Source organism: Pelophylax lessonae (assembly GCF_965119305.1).
Source record: "Pelophylax lessonae genome assembly, chromosome: 11".
In the NCBI taxonomy this organism is placed as follows: Eukaryota; Metazoa; Chordata; class Amphibia; order Anura; family Ranidae; genus Pelophylax; species Pelophylax lessonae.
In genome coordinates this window covers 216,386,073-216,407,537 of record NC_138778.1, presented here as the reverse complement: position 1 = coordinate 216,407,537, position 21,465 = coordinate 216,386,073, and the positions used below count along the sequence as shown (strand labels likewise).

General features: G+C 37.2%; 1 protein-coding gene across 2 annotated transcripts in view; it reads left to right on the top strand.

Annotated features, from left to right (window-relative positions):
* TFAP2C (transcription factor AP-2 gamma) overlaps positions 1–21,465 on the top strand; it is a 34,785-nt gene that overhangs the window by 2,047 nt on the left and 11,273 nt on the right. The window contains exons 1-5 of one of the 2 annotated variants that reach the window (XM_082272340.1): positions 7,461–7,629; positions 12,227–12,700; positions 14,940–14,991; positions 18,222–18,426; positions 21,106–21,224. In XM_082272340.1, coding sequence (XP_082128466.1) covers positions 7,582–7,629; positions 12,227–12,700; positions 14,940–14,991; positions 18,222–18,426; positions 21,106–21,224 — 898 coding nt within the window. In that variant the 5' untranslated portion in view covers positions 7,461–7,581. Of the gene's footprint in view, positions 1–7,460; positions 7,630–12,226; positions 12,701–14,939; positions 14,992–18,221; positions 18,427–21,105; positions 21,225–21,465 lie in introns of those variants that run through there. The other variant, XM_082272341.1, reaches the window with a different exon arrangement.

Sequence of the window (21,465 nt, the reverse complement as noted above, 5' to 3'; positions counted from 1 at the left end):
CCAGGATTAAAAATAATGCACTGAAAATTTCATGATCTTTTCACTTCTCTTATATCTCCATGTATGGGTGCAAAACCTAAATGACTTCTAAAGTCCACCTAATCCTTTTTTTTTTAATACTTGACTTTATTTATATATTTATTATATTGGGAAGGAAATACAGAGGGATATGTTTATATATATATAAATTTATTAGCTGCATGTATAGTGGGCATATATGTATGCCTCAACTATATTAAAGATAGCAATAGAAAACAAAAAAGAATATATATGTAAATATTATAGGAAGGAAATATAGAGGGATATGTTTATATATATATAAATTTATTAGCTGCATGTATAGTGGACATATATGTATGCCTCAACTATATTAAAGATAGCAATAAAAAGAATTATATATATATATATATATATATATATATATATATATACTTATAGGCATCAACTGCCTGGATGCATTATCTTTAATAGCAATGTAATACTTTTGTTAATATTTTAATTTATTTATATAATTATTATATTGGGAAGGAAATAAAGATGGCTATGCTTATATATATATATATATATATATATATATATATATATATATATATTAGCTGCATATCTGCATATAATAATGGGCATAGTTATATGCCCCAACTATATTGAAGATAGCAATAATATATATATATATATATATATATATATATATATATATATATCAACTGCCTGGGTGCATTATCTTTAATAGCAATGTAGTAATTGCAATAGATGCATGATTTCTCTCTCTCTCTTTATATATATATATATATATATATATATATATATATATATATATATATATATATATATATATATATATATACTATGTATATATATATATATATATATATATATATATATATATATATATACATATATATATATATATATATATATAGAGAGAGAGAGAGAGAGAGAGATAGTATATATTGCATTGTTATTAAAGATAATGCAGGCTCTTTTGTCCATAAATGTAAAGACAGATACAGATAATCACATACATCGATTAGCCCTTCACAGGCTAATATTCTCAGAATTACGTTTTAAATTTAATTACATTTTCTTTTATTTTCCGGAATTAAATCAATCAAACAATGAAGTAATTCATGCCTCTTCCCATTGGCTCCCAGTAAACCAAGCTGTCCTAAATTCCCCCTTTATTGGAAGCTGCGACCCTCATCTTCCCCACTCTTGGGGTCTCCTATAAGACCTGACATCTTCAATGTTCTGAATATCATTTATTTGTGTCCCTAGCCTTGATGACGCCAAGGCTTTTCGTTCAGGATCGTCAAAACACTGGCTGGGGAGAAAAAAATGCATTTCAAAGGCATTTACTATAGGAGAAAACAACAGGCTCAATTAAATATAAAAAAAAAACCTTGCCCCACCAAAAATGGTAATGAAGAAGATTAGCTACAACCGCCTGACATTCTCCTGTGATTATAGGCTTTCTCAATGGAAGGAATAAGCACCTGGTTTAAAAAGAGACACTTTTCCAAGTTTTTTTTTTTTTTTTAATTCCTAAAAGGGATTAACTCTTTGTGAACTCACCCTGGCACAAACCTGGAAACTCACCTTCCCCCTAAAAAATAAACCTTTTCCAAAATGCAAGAATAGCAGACCTCTTCCAAAATGTATTGTGTGCAGGTTGTCTATAAAATAATGGTGACTATCTAAAAAAAAACAAACATAAAAATGTGTAATTAAAAAAAAAAAATACACGTGTTATCTCCCAATTAGTTCCAGAATCCTCAAGCAGATTGGAGGCCTTTAATTTATTAGCTTTCTAGTGTAATCCTTTATAGCAAATTTTAAAAACATACACCCTCCCATTGGAGATGATTTACAAAAGAAGCAGAGATTGCTCGTTTTGCTAAGGGAATGGTCACTCAGTTTAGTAAATAAGGTTAAGATGTATGGAATTAAATCATATGCAATAAAAAAGCTCCTTTTATTTTCCATTGCACATGATTGGATATTTTAATGGCTCTCCTAATTTAGTAAATCAGTCCTATTTTGTCAATACATTTGTAAAAAAAAAAAATATATACTGTATATATATATATATATATATATATATATATATATATATGTTGATGTTGAGTTGATGCCTCCCTCTCTTTCTCTCTCTCGCTATGTATATATATATATATATATATATATATATATATATAATATATTTTATTATTGCTATCTTTAATATAGTTGAGGCATACATATATGCCCACTATATGTGCAGCTAATATGTATATATATATATATATATATATATATATATATAGCAGCACATATATATATATATATATATATATACACACACACACATATATATATATATATATATATATATATATATATATATATATATATATATACATATACATATACATATATATCATTCTTTATTTTTTATTTTTTTCACTATTGCGGCAGTTGCTGAAAGTTAATAAGTTAATTAATTGATCACATTGGATATGTTACCATTGGCGACCAAGATGCTTATTTGATCTCCAGATGTGTTGCTATGGGTGATGACCCAATTCTTTTCATAATCAACCCCTGGGCTCTTCTTGGATTCTCTTTTCTGTACTCCACATTCCAGTTGGTTTAATGATACATCAGTGGTACATTTGGGGGTCAGTGATATTGCACAATGTGGGCACCATGACATCACTTCTCTGGGAAGTTTTGGGGGTTGCTTTGCTGAAGGCAAATAGCTTGTTCATTTTGCAAGGGAAGTTGCACTTTGCTAGTGAATTATCGCCAGAGATTGGTGCATCAGATGAAGTGCTGTTGGCTTCCATCATGTGCGAAAAAAAGAAAATGCTGTTTTTTGTTGTATTTATCTAATTTTCCTTGCATGTGATCGGGTATTCTGTGCAAAATGAAGTTTCACTTCATTTACTGAGCTCTGGAGAAAATTCTCTTTGCACTTGCAAAGTGAACAGTCTATTTTCCTTTAGTAAGTCTCATTGCCTCACTTTCCAGATTTCATCATACCTTTGTAAATGACCAATCTTATTATTTGGGGAATTCTGGAGACAGTTCCCAGGACATTGCGTTATTTGTGTCATTGCTGTCTGCTGATTCATTTAATCATTTTGGCTACCTAATACATCCGGAGAAAGTGCGGAACAAATTGTAAGGACCTTCCCAATGGCGACCAACCAGGTTCCATATTGTATTAAGTAAGAAAATTAGGAATGGTAACCATAGACAAGCTTCTGTCTGACTATCTCCTGTTGAGGAACTACAAGTTCCAGCAGATCCGATAAGCCCCATACAGCAGCCCTGACACAAAGGATGTTTATTGTAGGTATGGTCAGCTTGAGGCTCTCCATATGTTGTGGAACTACATGTCCCAGCAGTAGGGGTGTCCCACACTTCTACAGGCAGTGAGCGGAGAGCAATGTTGCTGTCATTGCAGTTGCGGGGTGACAGGAGAGGGTGTCAGGATGTCATCATATAGACCCAGCTTCTACCTGTGATTATAGAGCCAGTGTGCCGGGACAAATGATGGCAGCAATTATCGGGTGTTATTACACAAATAGTGATAGTGTGTACAGAGCTCACTGCATATTTTACAGTTTACCTGTCCTGCCTGCCCTACCTGTCCCATCTCCAACCTGTCCCTTATCATCCAGCCCTATCTGTCCCTCTCCATCCTGCCTTACCTGTCCCATCTCCAACCTGTCCCTTATCATCCAGCCCTATCTGTCCCTCTCCATCCTGCCTTACCTGTCCCTCTCCAACTTGTCTCTTTTCATCCAGCCCTATCTGCCCCTTTCTATCCTGTCCTGCCTGCCCTACCTGTCCCCACTCCTGCCCTATCTTTCCCCTCTCCCACTTGTCCCTTTTTATCCTGACTGATCTGTCCCTCTACATCCTGCCATACTTGTCCCTCTCCATCCGGCTCTACTTCATCCTGTCCTATCAGTCCCCATTCCTTTATGCCCTACCTGTCCCCTCTCCACCCTATCCTACCCTACCTGTGCCCTCTCTCCTTCCTACCCTTCCTGCCCCCTCTTCATCCTACCCTACCTGTCCCCTCTTCATCCTACCCTACCTGTCCAATTTCTATCTACCCTGCCTGTCCCCTCTTCATCCTACCCTACCTGTCCCCTGTCCATCTTACCCTACCTGTCCCCTTCCCATCAGGCTTTACTTGTAACCTCTACATCCTGTCCTATCAGTCCCCATTCTTTTTCGCCTTACCTGTCCCCTCTCCATCCTGCCCTACCTGTCCTATATCCATCCTACCCTACCTGTCCCCTCTCCATCCTGCTCTACTTGTCCCCTCTACATCCTGTTATATCAGTCCCCATTCTATTTCGCCCTACATGTCTCCTCTCCACCCTACCCTACCTGCCCCTTCTTTGTCCGTCTCTACCAGTCTCCTCTCTATCTTACCCTACCTGTCCCTCTCCATTCTGCCCTACTTGTCTCCACTCCAACCTGCTCCAGCTGTCCCCTCTCCATCCTGCTCTACCTGTCCCCTCTCTGTCCTTCTCTACCAGTCCCCTCTCTGTCCTTCTCTACCAGTCCCCTCTCTGTCCTTCTCTACCAGTCCCCTCTCCGTCCTTCTCTACCAGTCCCCTCTCCATACTGCCCTACCATCCCCTTTCCATCCTGTTTTAACTGTGCCTTCTCCATCCTGCCCTGTATGTCCCTTCTCCATTGTGCCCTACCTGTCCCCTCTCCATCCTGCTTTATCGGTATACTCTTCATCTGCCTTACCTGTCCCCTCCCAATCCTGCCCTATTTGTCCTCTCTCCATCCTGTTCTATTCACCCCCTCTCCATCTTATCCTATCCATGCCCTCTCCATCCCGTCCTATCCATCCCCACCTCCATCCTACCCTATTCATGACCCCCATCTCCATTCTGCCCTATCCACCCCCATCTCCATCCTATCCTATTAACCCTCATCTCCATTCTGCCCTATTCACCCCCATCTCTATCCTACCCTATTCACCCCATCTCCATCCTATCCTATTCACCCTCATCTCCATTCTGCCCTATCCACCCCCATCTCTATCCTACTCTATTCACCCCCATCTCCATCCTACCCTATTCACCCTCATCTCCATTCTGCCCTATCCACCCCCATCTCTATCCTACTCTATTCACCCCCATCTCCATCCTACCCTATTCACCCTCATCTCTATTCTGCCCTATCCACCCCCATCTCTATCCTACTCTATTCACCCCCATCTCCATTCTGCCCTGTCCACCCCCATCTCCATCTGATCTACCTGTTCCCTCTCCATTCTGCCCTATCTCTCCCCTCTCCATCTTGTCCTATCCCAACCCTCTTTATCCTGCCCTGTCTGACCCTTTCCATATGCCCAATCTTCACTCCATGCTGTCCTATCTGCCCCCTACCCATTCTACCTTACCTGTCTATTCTCCATCCTATCTATCCCAGCCTGCCTATTCTTTACTCAGCTTATCCTCTCTGTCCTATATCTATCACCTCCTATCTTCCCTTCTTTATCCTGTCCTACCTGTCCCCTCTGTCCTTCATCTCCTGCCCCATCCCTCTTTCCTTTCTCCATTTTCCTCTACACTCTCTCCCTCTTCTCTCTCTCTCTCTGATTATAGTATTGCTGCCTCCTATTCTCCTGTTTTATTCAAGTCCTGCCTGACTCCCTAGGATGACATTTGACATGTTCACTGATTACCTGCTGGCTATTTATTTTCCCAGTAACCCAGAGCTGTTCTTATACCTTAAATGCTACTGGAAGTCAATATGGACACTGTAGGGGATAACATTGACTGACTGGTGTCTATATATAGAAATATTATTGCGTGGTCTATATATAGAAATAGATCTAGATATTATAAAAAAAAAAAGTAGATTATTACGTAGATTATTACTTCCTAATGTTATTTTTTTTCCTTCTGTTATTTTCCTATATTGCTAGCAATCATTAATATCCAAAATATGGAACAAATAGGCTACTTAGGATAATAATAACTTGTTTGGATTTCCAGATGTGTAAAATAATAATAACAACAATACTACTATTACTGCTACTACTATTAATACTACTACTAATAATAAAAATACTTATAATAATAATAATAATAATAATAATAATATTAATAACAATGTTATTGCTACTACTACTACTACTAATAATAATAATACTTATTAATATTATTGTTATTATTATAACAACGTTACTACTGCTACTAATACTACTAATAATAATAATATTAATAACAATACTACTACTAATAATAATAATATTAATAACAATACTACTACTAATAATAATAATACAACTACTGCTACAACTACTACTACTAATAATATTAATAGCAATACTAATACTACTAATAATAATAATAATAACAACACTAATACTACTACAACTACTACTATTACTACTACTACTCCTACTCATAATAATAATACTATTAATAACAATACTAATAATAATACTAACAATACATCTACTACTATTACTACAACTACTGCTACTACTACTACAACTACTGCTACAACTACTACTACTGCTACTAATAACAATAACACTAATAATAATAATAATAATAATAAAAACAATACTACTACAGCTACTATTACTACTACTACTACTACTACTAATACTTAACAATAATATTAACAATACATCTACTACTATTACTACAACAACTACTGCTACAACTACTACTACAACTACTGCTACAACTACTACTACTACTACTACTACTAATAATAATAAAAATAATAAAAACAATACTACTACTACTAATAACAATAATATTAACAAATCTACTACTACTACTGCTACTACTACTAATAATAATAATAATAATAACAACAAAAATAATTAATAATAATAACAATACTACTACTAATAATAATAATAGTAATTAATAATTTTATTAATAATATTATTAATAAAAATAACAATACTAATATTATTAACAGGTGATTTTATGCATTTTCTTCTTTAATATTAATATCAATAATAATATTATAAATCCATTTTATGAGATCATGTATTTTATTAGTAAAAATAGTAAAAGTAGCAGTAAAAATATAATATGAATTTTTTTAATTATTATATTAATGCAAAGATGAATAGTGTGTGTTGTGTAACTTTTATTATTATTATTCTTATCTTCATATGACATGTATTATTATTGCTTCCAGTAGCAGTGAGTGTTTAGATAGGGATAAGGCTCAGATCCTTGTAATGTCATCTCCCCTCCCCTCCCCTCTTATATCTGTCACTGCTTCTCTGATCGCTCATCTACTGAATGCACAGTCCAGGCTGCAGCGTGAGAATTCCCAGGGAAGGCGTTGCTTGTCCGGGCAGACATTTCTGATTGGTTCCTCTTCTCTGGATAAGCCCAGCCCTCTTTCCTGGGGAGGAGTCAGGGTAATAGCAGACACACAAGGGGGGAAATAGCTTGGCAGGCCAGCATAGAAGTCAGTTCACTATCAGCCTCCATGCCTGAGTACAACTGAATCCTGGGAGTGTGCAGATCACTTGGATTATACAGTGTGCTTCTTCTCCTGTGCTGCTTGGATCTCTGGGTCACCATGCTGTGGAAGCTGGCTGATAATGTCAAATATGAGGAGGAGTGCGAGGTGAGGACAGAGATCTGCATGCCTGGGGATGAGTCAGGAGGGTGCAGCTACTACACCATTGCAGACAGCTTTCTTCATAAATCAGGCTTACACAATATTCTTTATGAGAGGGATATTCCTTGCATGGTTTGCATGGCTTGCTGCTCCTATGGTGCTGTGATTGCTGTCCTGAACATTGCATGCTGGTGCTGTGATTGCTGTCATGCACATTGCATGTTGCTCCTATGGTGCTGTGATGCTGCCTGCACATTGCATGCTGCTCCTATGGTGCTGTGATGCTGCCTGCACATTGCATGCTGCTCCTATGGTGCTGTGATGCTGCCTGCACATTGCATGCTGCTCCTATGGTGCTGTGATGCTGCCTGCACATTGCATGCTGCTCCTATGGTGCTGTGATGCTGCCTGCACATTGCATGCTGCTCCTATGGTGCTGTGATGCTGCCTGCACATTGCATGCTGCTCCTATGGTGCTGTGATTGCTGCTCGCACATTGCATGCTCCTCCTATGATGCTGTCCTGCACATTGCATGCTGCTCCCATGGTGCTGTGATTTTTGCCCTGCACATTGCATGCTGCTCCTATGGTGCTGTGATTTTTGCCCTGCACATTGCATGCTGCTCCCATGGTGCTGTGATTTTTTTTGCCCTAAACATTGCATGCTGCTCCTATGGTGCTGTGATTTTTGCCCTGCACATTGCATGCTGCTCCTATGTTGCTGTGATTTTTTGCCCTGCACATTGCATGCTGCTCCTGTGGTGCTGTGATTTTTTTGCCCTAAACATTGCATGCTGCTCCTATGGTGCTGTGATTGCTGCCCTGCATGCTGCAGCTGCAGCTAATTAAGGAATTGGCTGCAAGAACTTCCTGATCTAATAAGACTGCATTCTTCCATGGGTTGGTGTTTTCTGTGACTTCTCTGCGCTGGCTTTCTTTTTGTACCTGCTTTTCACAGCCATAGATCGCTCTTCAGGGAGCTTTGGCTTTCTTTAGTTCGGGTTTTTACTCGTTCAGATGGCTGACTTGCGATGTACTGCTGCAGAGCTGACAAGGGTGTCGTATCTCTGTTGGCCGCTAGCAGGCGCTAGAGTCCGGGGTATCCCATGGAAGTCATGTGAAGGGAGCAGAGAGGCTTCATACTGCAGGACGCTGGGAGTATAATAATGGCTTCTTACACTTTTTTTTATTTTCTAATCTAACCGTATTAATAATATTTCATGCTAATTTGTAACACACTGCAAGTAGAGATCAGCAGATGGCAAAAATATATTTAAACTTCGATAATAAAGTGCAGCATGAATGGGGTTATTACATAGTAAGGGGAAACAGAGCTAATGCTGCTTAGAAGTATAAAGCAAGATGTCATTTTTTAGGATTAGGATAATACAACATAAAATATTGTATTGGTAAACAGAAAAGTGCAAAAATGTATTAAAGGCACAGATCAGCATTGTATTGCTTGTTGGCAATTTGCAGAAAAGGCAAAGGGCAGCAGTGTATTGCTTGTTAGTAAAGCCAAAGTGCAGCAGTGTATTGCTTGTTAGTAAAGCCAAAGTGCAGCAGTGTATTGCTTGTTAGTAAAGCCAAAGTGCAGCAGTGTATTGCTTGTTAGTAAAGCCAAAGTGCAGCAGTGTATTGCTTGTTAGTAAAGCCAAAGTGCAGCAGTGTATTGCTTGTTGGTAAAGGCTAAGAGCAGCAGTGTCAGCAGTGTAGTGTTTAGTTAGTAAAGGCAAAGAGCGGCGGTGTAGTGTTTTTGCTGGTAAAGGCAAAGAGCGGTGGTGTAGTGTTTTTGCCGGTAAAGGCAAAGAGCGGTGGTGTAGTGTTTTTGCTGGTAAAGGCAAAGGGCGGCGGTGTAGTGTTTTTGCTGGTAAAGGCAAAGAGCGGTGGTGTAGTGTTTTTGCTGGTAAAGGCAAAGAGCGGCGGTGTAGTGTTTTTGCTGGTAAAGGCAAAGAGCGGCGGTGTAGTGTTTTTGCTGGTAAAGGCAAAGAGCGGCGGTGTAGTGTTTTTGCTGGTAAAGGCAAAGATAGGCGGTGTAGTGGCTTGCTGGTAAAGGCAAAGAGCGGCGGTGTAGTGGCTTGCTGGTAAAGGCAAAGAGCGGCGGTGTAGTGGCTTGCTGGTAAAGGCAAAGAGCGGCGGTGTAGTGGCTTGCTGGTAAAGGCAAAGAGCGGCGGTGTAGTGGCTTGCTGGTAAAGGCAAAGAGCGGCGTTGCAGTGTCTTGTCGGTAAAGGCAAAGTGCGGCGTTGCAGTGTCTTGTCGGTAAAGGCAAAGTGCGGCGTTGCAGTGTCTTGTCGGTAAAGGCAAAGTGCGGCGGTGCAGTGTCTGTTTACAAGACATCAGATTGCTAAACGAAAGAGCTTATTAGATGGTCAAGTAATGGAACTTTTTATTTTTTTTGCCTAGCTACTATTAAAAAATTCTTCTGGCCTTTTGCTGCGTAAAATCGACCGATTTAGTTGTTAGCGTTGGCTATGTGGGTGCTTTGATTGGTCCCATATACATGGGTGGATGAGTGTAGAGCGTGTTCGATCAGTCTTCTTATATTCAGAATGGTATTTTCAAATACTTGATGAGATTGCACAGTCTGCAAAATTCTGCTTAGTATTTATTTATTTTTTTCTATTCGAAGTCGTTCATTTTTGTACATTTGTCATGGTCTGCAGGGTGCGCTTGTCTCGGCTCCTGCTGATTAGTTTCAGTCATTTGAAATCAATAGGAGGTATTTAGCAAGGAGCGCTGGTCACACAGGACTCTGCTGGGCCGCCTTTTTGTCCCGAATTAACTAGCCTTGTTATTTTAATGACCGTAACGTTGTAATCTGCTAAAACCACAGATCAGCTCAATTTAAACATTTTGGCTCGGGTTGCTGGGACCCCCAAAAATTTTTTTTCCCTCGGCAATCTGTGAACAGCAGAAGAATGCCTTGTCTGAAACATTTGATGTGATTTTAAGCAAATTTGCCAATTTATTAAGTTTGAATTTCAAGTCTGTCAATTCAATTTTTTATTTTATTTTTTTTAAAAGAACACACTTAACAGTGAAGCATAAAAATGTATATCGAAGGCTTAAACATTTGTGTGGTTTTGAAAACCCTTTTTATATAATTTTTTTAATTATTATTTTAGATGTGTTTTAATAGAAATTTAATATAGCTTATTTTTTTTGTTTTTTTATTTTATTTATTTTTTATTTAAATTATTTCTTTTTTTATTTAAACCGAAGGCAAGGCTGTAGCACAGGCTGAGGCAGCAATTATTTATTTTTCCCCTGATACAAGGTTTCAATTGCAGAGTTGTAAGCAGTGGAAAAAAAAAATAATATAATATAATATTTTAGATGTGTTTTTGTTAATAGAAAATATAGCCTACATTTTTATTTTTATTATTATTATTTTTTTTTTTTATTTAAACCCAAACACTGTCAGAGTATGTGTTTTGGAAATTAACAAATCTCTGGACCCTGTGGAGCACAAGTCAATATTGCAAATGACCCTTTTTTAATTTACATAATATAGCTTGAAAAAAAAATTATGTAAATTAAAGGGGTCATTTGCAACCTTGACTAGTGCTCCACAGGGTCCAGAGATTTTTTTAAATTTCTAGACACATTGTCTGTCAGTGTTTGGGTTTAAATAAATAAATAATAAAAATAATTTAAGCTATATTAATTTCTGTTAACAAAACACATCTAAAATATATTTTATATAATTTTTTTTTTTTCCCACTGCTTATAACTCTGCAATTGAAACCTTGTATCGGGGGGGGGGGGGGGGAGAAAGGAGAAAATAAATAATAGAAAATATAGCCTAAATTTTTATTTTTATTAACAAAACACATCTAAAATATTATATTATTTTTTCTACTGCTTAAAACTCCGCAATTGAAACTTTGTATCGGGGGGGGGGGGGGGGGAGAGAAAAAAAAATAAATAGAAAATATAACCTAAATGTTTTATTTTTATTAACACAACACATCTAAAATATTATTAAATATTTTTTCCACTGCTTACAACTCCGCTATTAAAACCTTGTATCGGGGGGGGGGGGGGGGAGAAAATTAAATAATAAAAATAAAAATGTAGGCTATATTTTCTATTAACAAAACACATCTAAAATATTATATTAAATATTTTTTCTACTGCTTACAACTCCGCAATTGAAACCTTGTATCGGGGGAAAGGAGAAAAAAAAAATAAAATATAGCCTAAATTTTTTATTAACAAAACACATCTAAAATATTATATTAAAAAAAAAAAAAAAATTTCCACTGCTTACAACTCCGCAATTAAAACCTTGTATCAGGGGGGAAAAAAATTGCTGCCTCAGCCTGCGCTACAGTCTTGCCTTACATGGGACAAATTTTAGCTATTTTGTTAACTTGTCTTTCCTAACTCTGTCCCATGGGAGAGGGGAAAATTGGGTTCATATGATTTTAGTAAATTCAGTTTAGCAGATCAAACAGGCCTCCTCTTTGAACAAACCGGGAGCTGTGGTAGGATCAAAATAGTAATTTGCTGTACTGTATTATATTTTTAACGAGCTGAATCAGATTAAAGCCGATTTGGCAGTATGTTAAATGTAACACTCTTTTATTTTATTTTATAGGACAGGCACGATGGAAGCAGTAATGGCAACCCTAGGTTACCCCATCTGTCATCAGTCAGCCAACACCTGTACAGTCCAGCTCCCCCTCTCTCTCACTCGGGGTCTTCTGAGTTCCAACCCCCTTACTTCCCACCTCCGTACCAGCCTCTGCCCTACTCCCAGTCTGCAGACCCTTATTCCCACCTTGGAGACCCATTCTCCTTGAACAGCATCCACAATTCTCACCCACCTCCCAGCCAACAGCAAGCATGGCCCAGCCGTCAGAGCCAAGAACACGGAGGAATTTCACACCACAACAGGACGGGGCTGGTCCATCACATTCCCTCTTTGGACCCTTCATCGGGGAGACTGAGCAGAGACTTCCAAAGAAGACCAGAAATTCTTCTTCAGCATGGTGGTGGCCATGGAATGGACTCAAGCCTGGCGGACAACCTTGGTCTACCGGAGATTGGTCAGCAGATGGAGGATGTTGCGGTAATGACCCCTTTTGTTAAAAAAAAAAAATGGGCAACAGGAAGAGAGCTTGTTGAGTTTTGAGTATTTAATTTTGAATGTTCATGTTTTAATAAACTCAGTTGACCACAATGATGGTGAGCAATAAAATTGGTTGGTAACATAAGTGGTAAGGCAACTTTTGTGAAGGTTCTGGAGGCCCAGTTTGAAATTAGAACTTCAATGTTGGATAAGGAAGTTTCTTGAGGTCTGTCTTTTAATGGAATATTGCAGGTCAGGTGTGAACACATGGAGGATAAGTGCCGGCTCACACTAGTACGACTTATCAGGCGACTTGAGCAGCCTGGCAAGTCGCACACCGTCGCGGTCCATTGTGTAGTACAGGACCGGTTCTAATAGGAGCGACACAAGTCGCTCCGACTTAAAAAAAGGGTCCTGTACTACTTGGGGCCGACTTGCATAGACATTCATTTTATGAAGTCCGTGCAAGTCGCGCCCAAGTCGCGGTGCACGCGACTTCACAGGTAGCCCCCGAAGTCGTGCCGCTGCAGTGTGAACCGGCACTAAAGGAGTTGGAAATGTTCACACAATTTGTCAATATTCTCTTCACTTATCCAGTCATAAAATAATCATAAACAAGAACTTACCGCTCACGTGATTATCTAATTAAAGGGAATATTCACACAATTTATTGACCTTAAAGCTGGCTACAGGTTATAAAATTCTCCTGTACAGTTTTACTTTAGATTTATCAAAACCATATAATATGGGGTCAAACCTAAATCTTTTCAAATTGTATGCATTTAGGCAGGCCTTTGTACTACATAGTTGAAGGTAAATCTAAAGAAAATGTAAAAATTAATTTGTAGCCAGTTTACTCCTTTTTGGTAGCTTGGCCTTGGCTATTTGTAGACAGGATGGAGGTTCTACAATAATAATAATAATAATAATAATAATAATTTATTATAATAAAAATAAAATTGTAGTTGGTTAAACTTTGTAAAGAGCTGGAAATGCTTTTTTTTACCATTAAATATTTTTTATATAATGGTAAAATACCATTGTAGTTGGTATAGGTGGTGTAAGGCTCTTAGGAGCTCCTTAGTGCTAAAGGTTGTCTTTTTATATCACGAACATTAACTTTTTTTTTTTTTTTTTTAATTTTTTTTTTTTTTCCGAATTCTCTGGAGAAAAAAATAAAATAAATTTTTTTTATATATATATATATAATATAGCATCATCACATACGTGAATCAACCCCCCCTGAAGTACCATAAAAGAACCCTCACTGGCATGTAACTTTTTTTTTTTTTTTTTTTTTTTTTTTTCCCCCTTTTAGTAGACAAAAGGTCTACCACTAGGACCAAAGTAAGAAAAGAGAGAAGGAAAGAAATAATTAAAAAAATATATATATATATAATTTTTTTATTATTTCTTTCCTTCTCCTTCTTTCTCTCTTTTCTTACTTTGGTCCTAGTGGTAGACCTTTTGTCTACTAAAAGGGGGGGGGGGGAGAAAAAGTTTCATGCCAGTGAGGGTTCTTTTATGGTACTTAAGGGGGGGTTGATTCACGTATGTGATGATGCCAAACCCTAATAAATGTCTTTTGTATTACCTGTACCTGGTTGTAATCTATAAACTTTATAAATGGAAAAAAAAAAAAAAATATATATATATATATATATATATATATATATATATATATATATATATTTTAATATATTTTTTTTTTTTCAATCTATATCCCTTTAAATATAACTTTACTATAAAGGTAAAATGTTTTTATTTTAAGAAGCAGATAAATCCTAAAACTTTAACTTTAATGATATTTGTTATATGTTTAAAAATGCAGTATATTGTTTAATTAGAAAATCCCAGTATATTTATTCTACTAAAGTAGAATATTGAGGAGACTATGCCTTCAGATAGCAGCAATCTGAGCATATAAATTAAATATTACTACTGCCAAATCCTTAATATTGATTAGAACATGGAAGGTTGGGAGACAAGGATTTTGTTGGCACTTCAAATAGCTATTTTAATTTATTTGAAGTGCCAACAAAATCCTTGTCTTCCAACCTTCCATGTTCTTTATTCTAAAGTAACTTTATTTGCTGCAAACTTATTTTTTTCTTTTATTCGTGACTGGTTAGTTGTTTGGCTACTTAGCAGTTCAGAATGCCTAGAAAAAAAAATTGTAATTTAAAACATTAGTTCATGCAAACAGGCAATCAACGTTTTTTATTTTTATTTTTTTCAGAGTTTGGAGGAGCAAGGTTTAATAATGCATGATCAGACAGTCATCAAAAAAGGTTTGTTTAAAATGTTTATTTCTTCAAGCTTGTTGTGGTGCATGGTGTTTGTGGGTGGGAAAAACTCTTCAAGGCAAAATGTTGTTATGGTCTGTCTTTTGTTATTAAGACTTGTTTTAGCTTTTTTTTTTTTTTTTTCCTACAAAATAAGTAAAAAAAAAAAAACTTTAAAGGCTAAATAAAATTTCAATTTAAACCATGAATTTCATTATAAAAAATAGACAATTCTTGAGGTCTTCATGCATTTGTGTAAAAATATAAAAATCACTTTTTTTTTTTAACATTTGACTGATATTTTTTATTTATTTTTTGTTTTCTAAACAGCCAAATGTTTTTTTCCTCCTCCCCTAAACTCAAAATGCATCCAATATCCCTTTTTAACCCTTGAGACTTGAGTAAAAACAGAGCTTTTTCTATAAACTATCTTGATTGCATGATTGTGTCATGTCAAAAATATTTAGATGTCAAGTTTTTTAAGTGGGGAGATGAGTAATTCTGTTATCACAAACATCACTTTGCTGTGAAGCGTGCAAAATGCCTGGTATGGCTTATAATTAAGAGAACTTTACTTTTGTGTGGGGTTTTTTTTCTTAGTTTTTTTAAAAAAAGAGAAATTTTTTTATTTTTTTTTTGTATGTATTTTTCGTGGTTGTTGTGTTGTGGTGTTTTTTTTATTTGTAACATCTGCTTTTAAGACCTCTGTACCTAGTGCTGTCACCTGGAGGTGAAATGATCACCTAAGAAACTGTTGCAAAACAGACAGGGTTTTTTTTTTTTCTCTCTATATTCTGTTTGCTTGATCTGTTCTGTAAATAGTGTTTTGATCTGTCATGCAAAACCTGTGTATTATAACATAAACTTGGCAATGAATATGGTCACTTAGCTAAGTGTGCTTGCTACCGTAGATGTTAATGGCTTCAGCCTCTAGTTGCCTGCAGGATGAGCATAAAATTAGAACAGAAGATTATGTAATCCCCCCAGCTATTTTCCTTCTATAATAATTTTATAAACCTAGAACTATTTGTGTTTTTTTTTTTTATTTTTTTTTTTTTTGTATTTTCTTTATTTTTTGTTTGTAAACCTTTTTGCTTTTAGTTGTCAAGAGGTGGCAAATCTCAGAACTAAGTTTTTTATTTTCTGTTGGTGAGAGTTGGTATAGGTGGTGTGTGACTCTTAGGAGCTCTTTAGTGCTTAGGTTTTTGTATTTTTATATCCCGTATATTTAACGTTTTTTGAATTCTCCATGAAGATATAAACATGCTTGGGGCAGTCCCATTTTTGCTTATCTAACTCAATATTTTTTTTTCTTAATTGTTCTTACAGAATTTTTTTTTTTTTTTATATACTGCACGATATTCCATTTATTTTAAATCGAGGGGTGTGGGGTTTTTTTTTTATATATATAAATACCCACCCCCCCCTCTTTATATCTTTAAGAATGCACCCTGATTCTCCTGCCCTCCTCACCACTCAACTGGTGGCTTAACTTTTTATTTTTTCAGAGGCATGACTTGTACCTTGTGTTTTATTTATTTAGAGCCATTGTATTGTTAATTCTTCAGCAAAGTGCTGTGAATGCTTGCAGAGAGACTTAACGAGCTGTGCACATACAGGGCCTGGCAGTAGTGAGTGTTCTCTTTCAGGAACACGTGTGCGTGCCTGCAGTTCTCCACGCCCTTGTGTACATGTCAATACACCTACACTATTTCTGGTTTTAGGCGTTTGGACCGAGTTCCATAGACCGGTGTTGAAATTTTAATTTTTCAAAGTTTTATAAGACCTTAAAAAAAAAAAAAAAATCTCAATGACTGGTTTTCAGTTTGAACATGTTTTATGAAGTTCCCCATATGTTTGTAATTTTTTTTTTTTTTGTGTTTAATTTACCTTGTAAATTTTTTTATTGGCCCATTCCGGAAACTACTTTTTGAAAAAAAAAAAAAAAAAATTTTTGTCACCTGAGGTATTCTGGGTTTATGTAAAAACTTTGCAAACCTGCTTTCAGTGTGTGAGTATAGGTGGGCTTGTCATTTATCAGAGGGCAGGATATGCTGGTATTTTTAGTTCCTCAGTAGTAGTGTGTAGACAGGCTGACACTTATACTTTTGAAACCACTAGCTCCCCAGAAGTTGTAGCTGGATATGTTTTCTGGGACTTGTAGTTCTGTTCTCTCATTAACTCACAGGACATACTGGTATTTTTAGTTCTGTGATGGTTATTGCATGTACCCTGCATGCTGGGACTTGTAGTACTGCTCTGACACTAAAAGGTGTTTTGTATAGGCTGGCTTTAAGGAACTTACCTTTTTGCATTTGACTTATTAATTAAAAAAAAAAATATTATATATATACACACACAAACCACAAGCAAATCCAACCTATGAATTTTTTTCATTAATATATATATAAAAAAAAGGTGTACACATATATATATATATATATATATATATATATATATATATATATTAAAAAAAAAAAAAAAAAAAAACACAAGCAAATCCAACCTATGAATTTTTATATATATATATTAATGAAAAAAATTCATAGGTTGGATTTGCTTGTGGTTTGTGTGTGTTTATTTATTTATATTTATAATTTTTTTTTTTTTGCTATTTCTGTGGTTAAGTTGCATCTTTAACGACTACAGCATTTAGGTGCTAATCCTTCCTATAATGTTTATTTACCAGAGGAGCTTGCAATCAAACAAACATACCCACCCCACGGTTATTTATATTTGTGTATTATGCACCTTTAACAATTAACCACTTACATCTGCTCAAAGGAGCTTACAGTCTACTGTCTCTGCCGCAGTCGTTCCTCCCCACTCGGGAATTACTTGTTGCAATCCTACACACGATCCTTTGTATATCTCTGACATACTCCATGGAGTTGTATAAAGGTCATAGAAATGCTCACAGCCTCTGTAGAGGAGCTTCTATTCTGGTATCTCCTGCTCATTGACACATATTAGGACCTGTTTGGCCAGTTGAGGTATCAATAAATAAATATAAATAAAAAAATATATAATATATATTATATAAGGCTGTGGCCTAAAACACGATGGTAGTTTACTGGCTCTAGGCAGAGGTGACCCTGTTGGTATTGTAGTCTAGGAGCGCAGTGCTGTAAGGCACATAGTGAAATAAATTCCTAGAACTAGTATTGCCTAGTTCCTGTGATGTTCTAATTGTTCATATGGCTGCTTCAAAGTATTAACTGCTTCGGTCTATGCAGGAAAACACACCCTCAGTATGCCCTACCAGAAAGATGGACTAATGGGGATGGTCATCAATCCAAATGAAGTCTTCTGCTCTGTGCCCGGAAGATTGTCCCTCCTGAGCTCCACTTCAAAATACAAAGTCACCGTGGCGGAAGTACAGCGTAGACTCTCTCCCCCGGAGTGCCTGAATGCGTCCCTGCTTGGTGGAGTCCTCCGAAGGTGAGCCTTGAGATGGTCCAGGTTACGGCTTCAGTAGACCTTTATGGGTTGGCTGGTCTTTTTGTTGGTTCTGGTATCTTGTAGAAAGCACAATGCTAGGCATAACACGTTTCATATGTTGCAGCAAAACTACTCCTAATCCTTTAGTGATGGGCTACGTCACTAACTGGTTTCCAGTCAATTTTATGAGTATTCCAGCAGAATGATCTATCTAGAGGAGTTCTTGGCTCTTCTCTTTGGCTGTGAAGTGTTACTTCTCTTGCTGTGAGACGATGTAAAATTTAACTGCATGGGAAGACTAATACATATACATGGTCTCAGTTGGGAGCTGATCGAGTACCAAAACTGCCTCCATGCAAAGTTGGAATGTTCGTTTTTTGGTAGGTTTTTCCACATGCCAACAAAGATATATAGATATATGTATAATTGCCACAACTACTTCTTGCTTGTGGTGATTATATGGATGTCCTATGTCCCAGGGCATACTATTGTTACTCTATGTAGAGATCTCTACCTGTTGCTCTCCAGTAGGTATAGGTCCATCTGAGGACAGCTCAAGCATTTAAGTCTTCTTGAAAATTGGGTACCTTTAAAGTTTTCTTTCTTCAGAGCTGTGGATTGGCCTTGGATCATCCCTGGGCAGATAGTTTACTGACCCCTGATGGGACAGAGAAGTATATTCCCAGCCTAAGCACATTCTATTTCCAGTGAATGGTTTGCTGTACAATCCCTAGGCAGCTAACCACTGTTGGCAATAAACCATTGCCAACCAAAGCTCAACTGCAGGTTTAGCGTCTAGTGCAGTGATGGCGAACCTTGGCACCCCATATGTTTTGGAACTACATTTCCCATGATGCTCCTGTACTCTGCAGTGTAGTTGAGCATCATGGGAAATGTAGTTCCAGAACATCTGGGGTGCCAAGTTTCGCCATCACTGGTCTAGTGGCTCAGGACCGGTACTCTGGCTATAGTGCTCCCACGCTCAAAGGATCAGATTCATAGTAGTATCGAGCTGGCAACTCAGTAGTCCGTAAAATCCAAATCTTCTGTGGATATATATATATATACGTGTTTCCTCGTATATTAACGAGTTAACATGTTTCCTCGGTGACAGCCTTCCTCAACTGCTATAAGGAAGGCCGTTGCCACCAACAGAGTTGCCAGCTTGATGTTGCTATGCAGCCAACCACCATATTTGTTGCCCTGTGAGCCATACATCTTGAGTGCCCCAAGCAATGTATGGATCTGCTGGAAAACCAAACAAAAGAGATGAGCTTTGTGAGGGGCACTTTTTCCTCTATAAACAAATGGCCCTTTTTGGAACTTGTGGTGGCCCACAAGCCTGGAAAATGGTCAGATGTCCACTGGCCAGAATAGGGGTGATTGGGCAAAGACCACATTGGTTCACATGTTCACTTTTCATTCAATGGCTTTAACTGTGAGGGCTTAGCATCTGATGTTCTTTTTGGTTGGAGACCACAAAGAGGCATTTAAGAGCAGTACTAAGCATCTAGTATGTCATGCATGTATGTTTGAATATAGATTCTGGTCCAACTGCTTTTTATTTAACGATGGAAGATTGGGTGGAGCAGTTTATAAAAAAAAAAATAAAACTCCAATGCATTACAACTAAACCTTCTTCTATTCTTAGTTTTTGGTGCCACTCTTGACACAATGGCTTTCTTTGTCTTGAAAACTGTTAGAGACCACAAAAGGGCAGACGCATAAGATGGAGGGGGGTGGGATAAAAAGGAATCGTTACACCGCATTGTGTAGTAACAGGCCAGCTAATTTAAATTTTAACTAATTGTATTCAAATGAGCAGGAGGCTCCACAGTACGGTCTGCTCTGGTGTTTGGGTTCCTCTGAATAACTAGTTCAAAGCTTGTTGATGCTTTCGGAGGGCAAGTTTGAGAACTAGAAATGTCTTTTATAAGGCTCTTCTACATTTCAAGGGTCCATGAAAATTCCATATGAAAGCTATCTCTTTTTATAGAGCGTTTTTAAGTTGAACAATTGAAGTTTATACTAGTAGTTTCATGGAGAAAACTTCTCCGGGGGGGACAGACCCCTTGATGTTGCAAGGCAAGTGGTCACCATGTTTTAAGAACAATCTTCTATGGTCAACATGTGAATGGTTGTAAGGTTGTAAGGTAGAGCCCATTGGATGTGGCTCGAGGGCAGAACTGCAATGCTGGAGATCTTGCAACCAATGCCCTTCAGACATCGGAAGTTGGTGGGGTTATTGAACCTGTGGGCATCACCCAAAGCTAGCCCTTGAATTGTAGCAACAAATTTAATCAAGCCATATCTTTCATTCAGAAAGATATGGCTTGATTAAATTTGTCATAATAATTTGAAGTTCTCCGCTTTGAAAAGGTCTTGGATATAATCCCTCAACAAGTCTCCGCAGATCAACAAGATACCTTTTCACGAGGTAGCTCCTGTGAAATCCTATCGTTTTAATCCATTGTCTGTCAGAGTTTGGATACATTGTTTAGTAATGCGAGGGAATTCTACCCTTGTCAGATCAATGTTTCCCTCCTATAAAGTCTTGTCTTTCGGGGCTGACGCCCTGGCAGATACCTGAGACTTGTTTGTTGGTTAAACACCCTGTTGGGAGCATTGAAATTGAAATGACTCTTCTGACTCCTTGTTCTTTTCTTTCCCCCACTCCAGAGCCAAATCAAAAAACGGAGGGAGGTCGCTGCGAGAAAAGCTAGAGAAAATTGGTCTAAACTTGCCGGCCGGGAGAAGGAAAGCTGCAAATGTGACTCTTTTAACGTCTCTCGTGGAAGGTTTGTTGGGTTTTTAACCTTGAAATAAGAATTCAAATGTAGCTCTTTTTTATTTTTTAACAGCTTTGGCTCATAAATTTGATCTTCTCAAGTAGGACATCATTAAGGGGCAGTACACTGAAGTTAATATTTTGCGTACAACAAACAGAATATATTCAGTTTACTTAAGAAGCATGTAGGTTACATGATAGAACGGCCTTTCTCCACTTTTTTACCCCTAAGGAACCCTTGAAATCATTTT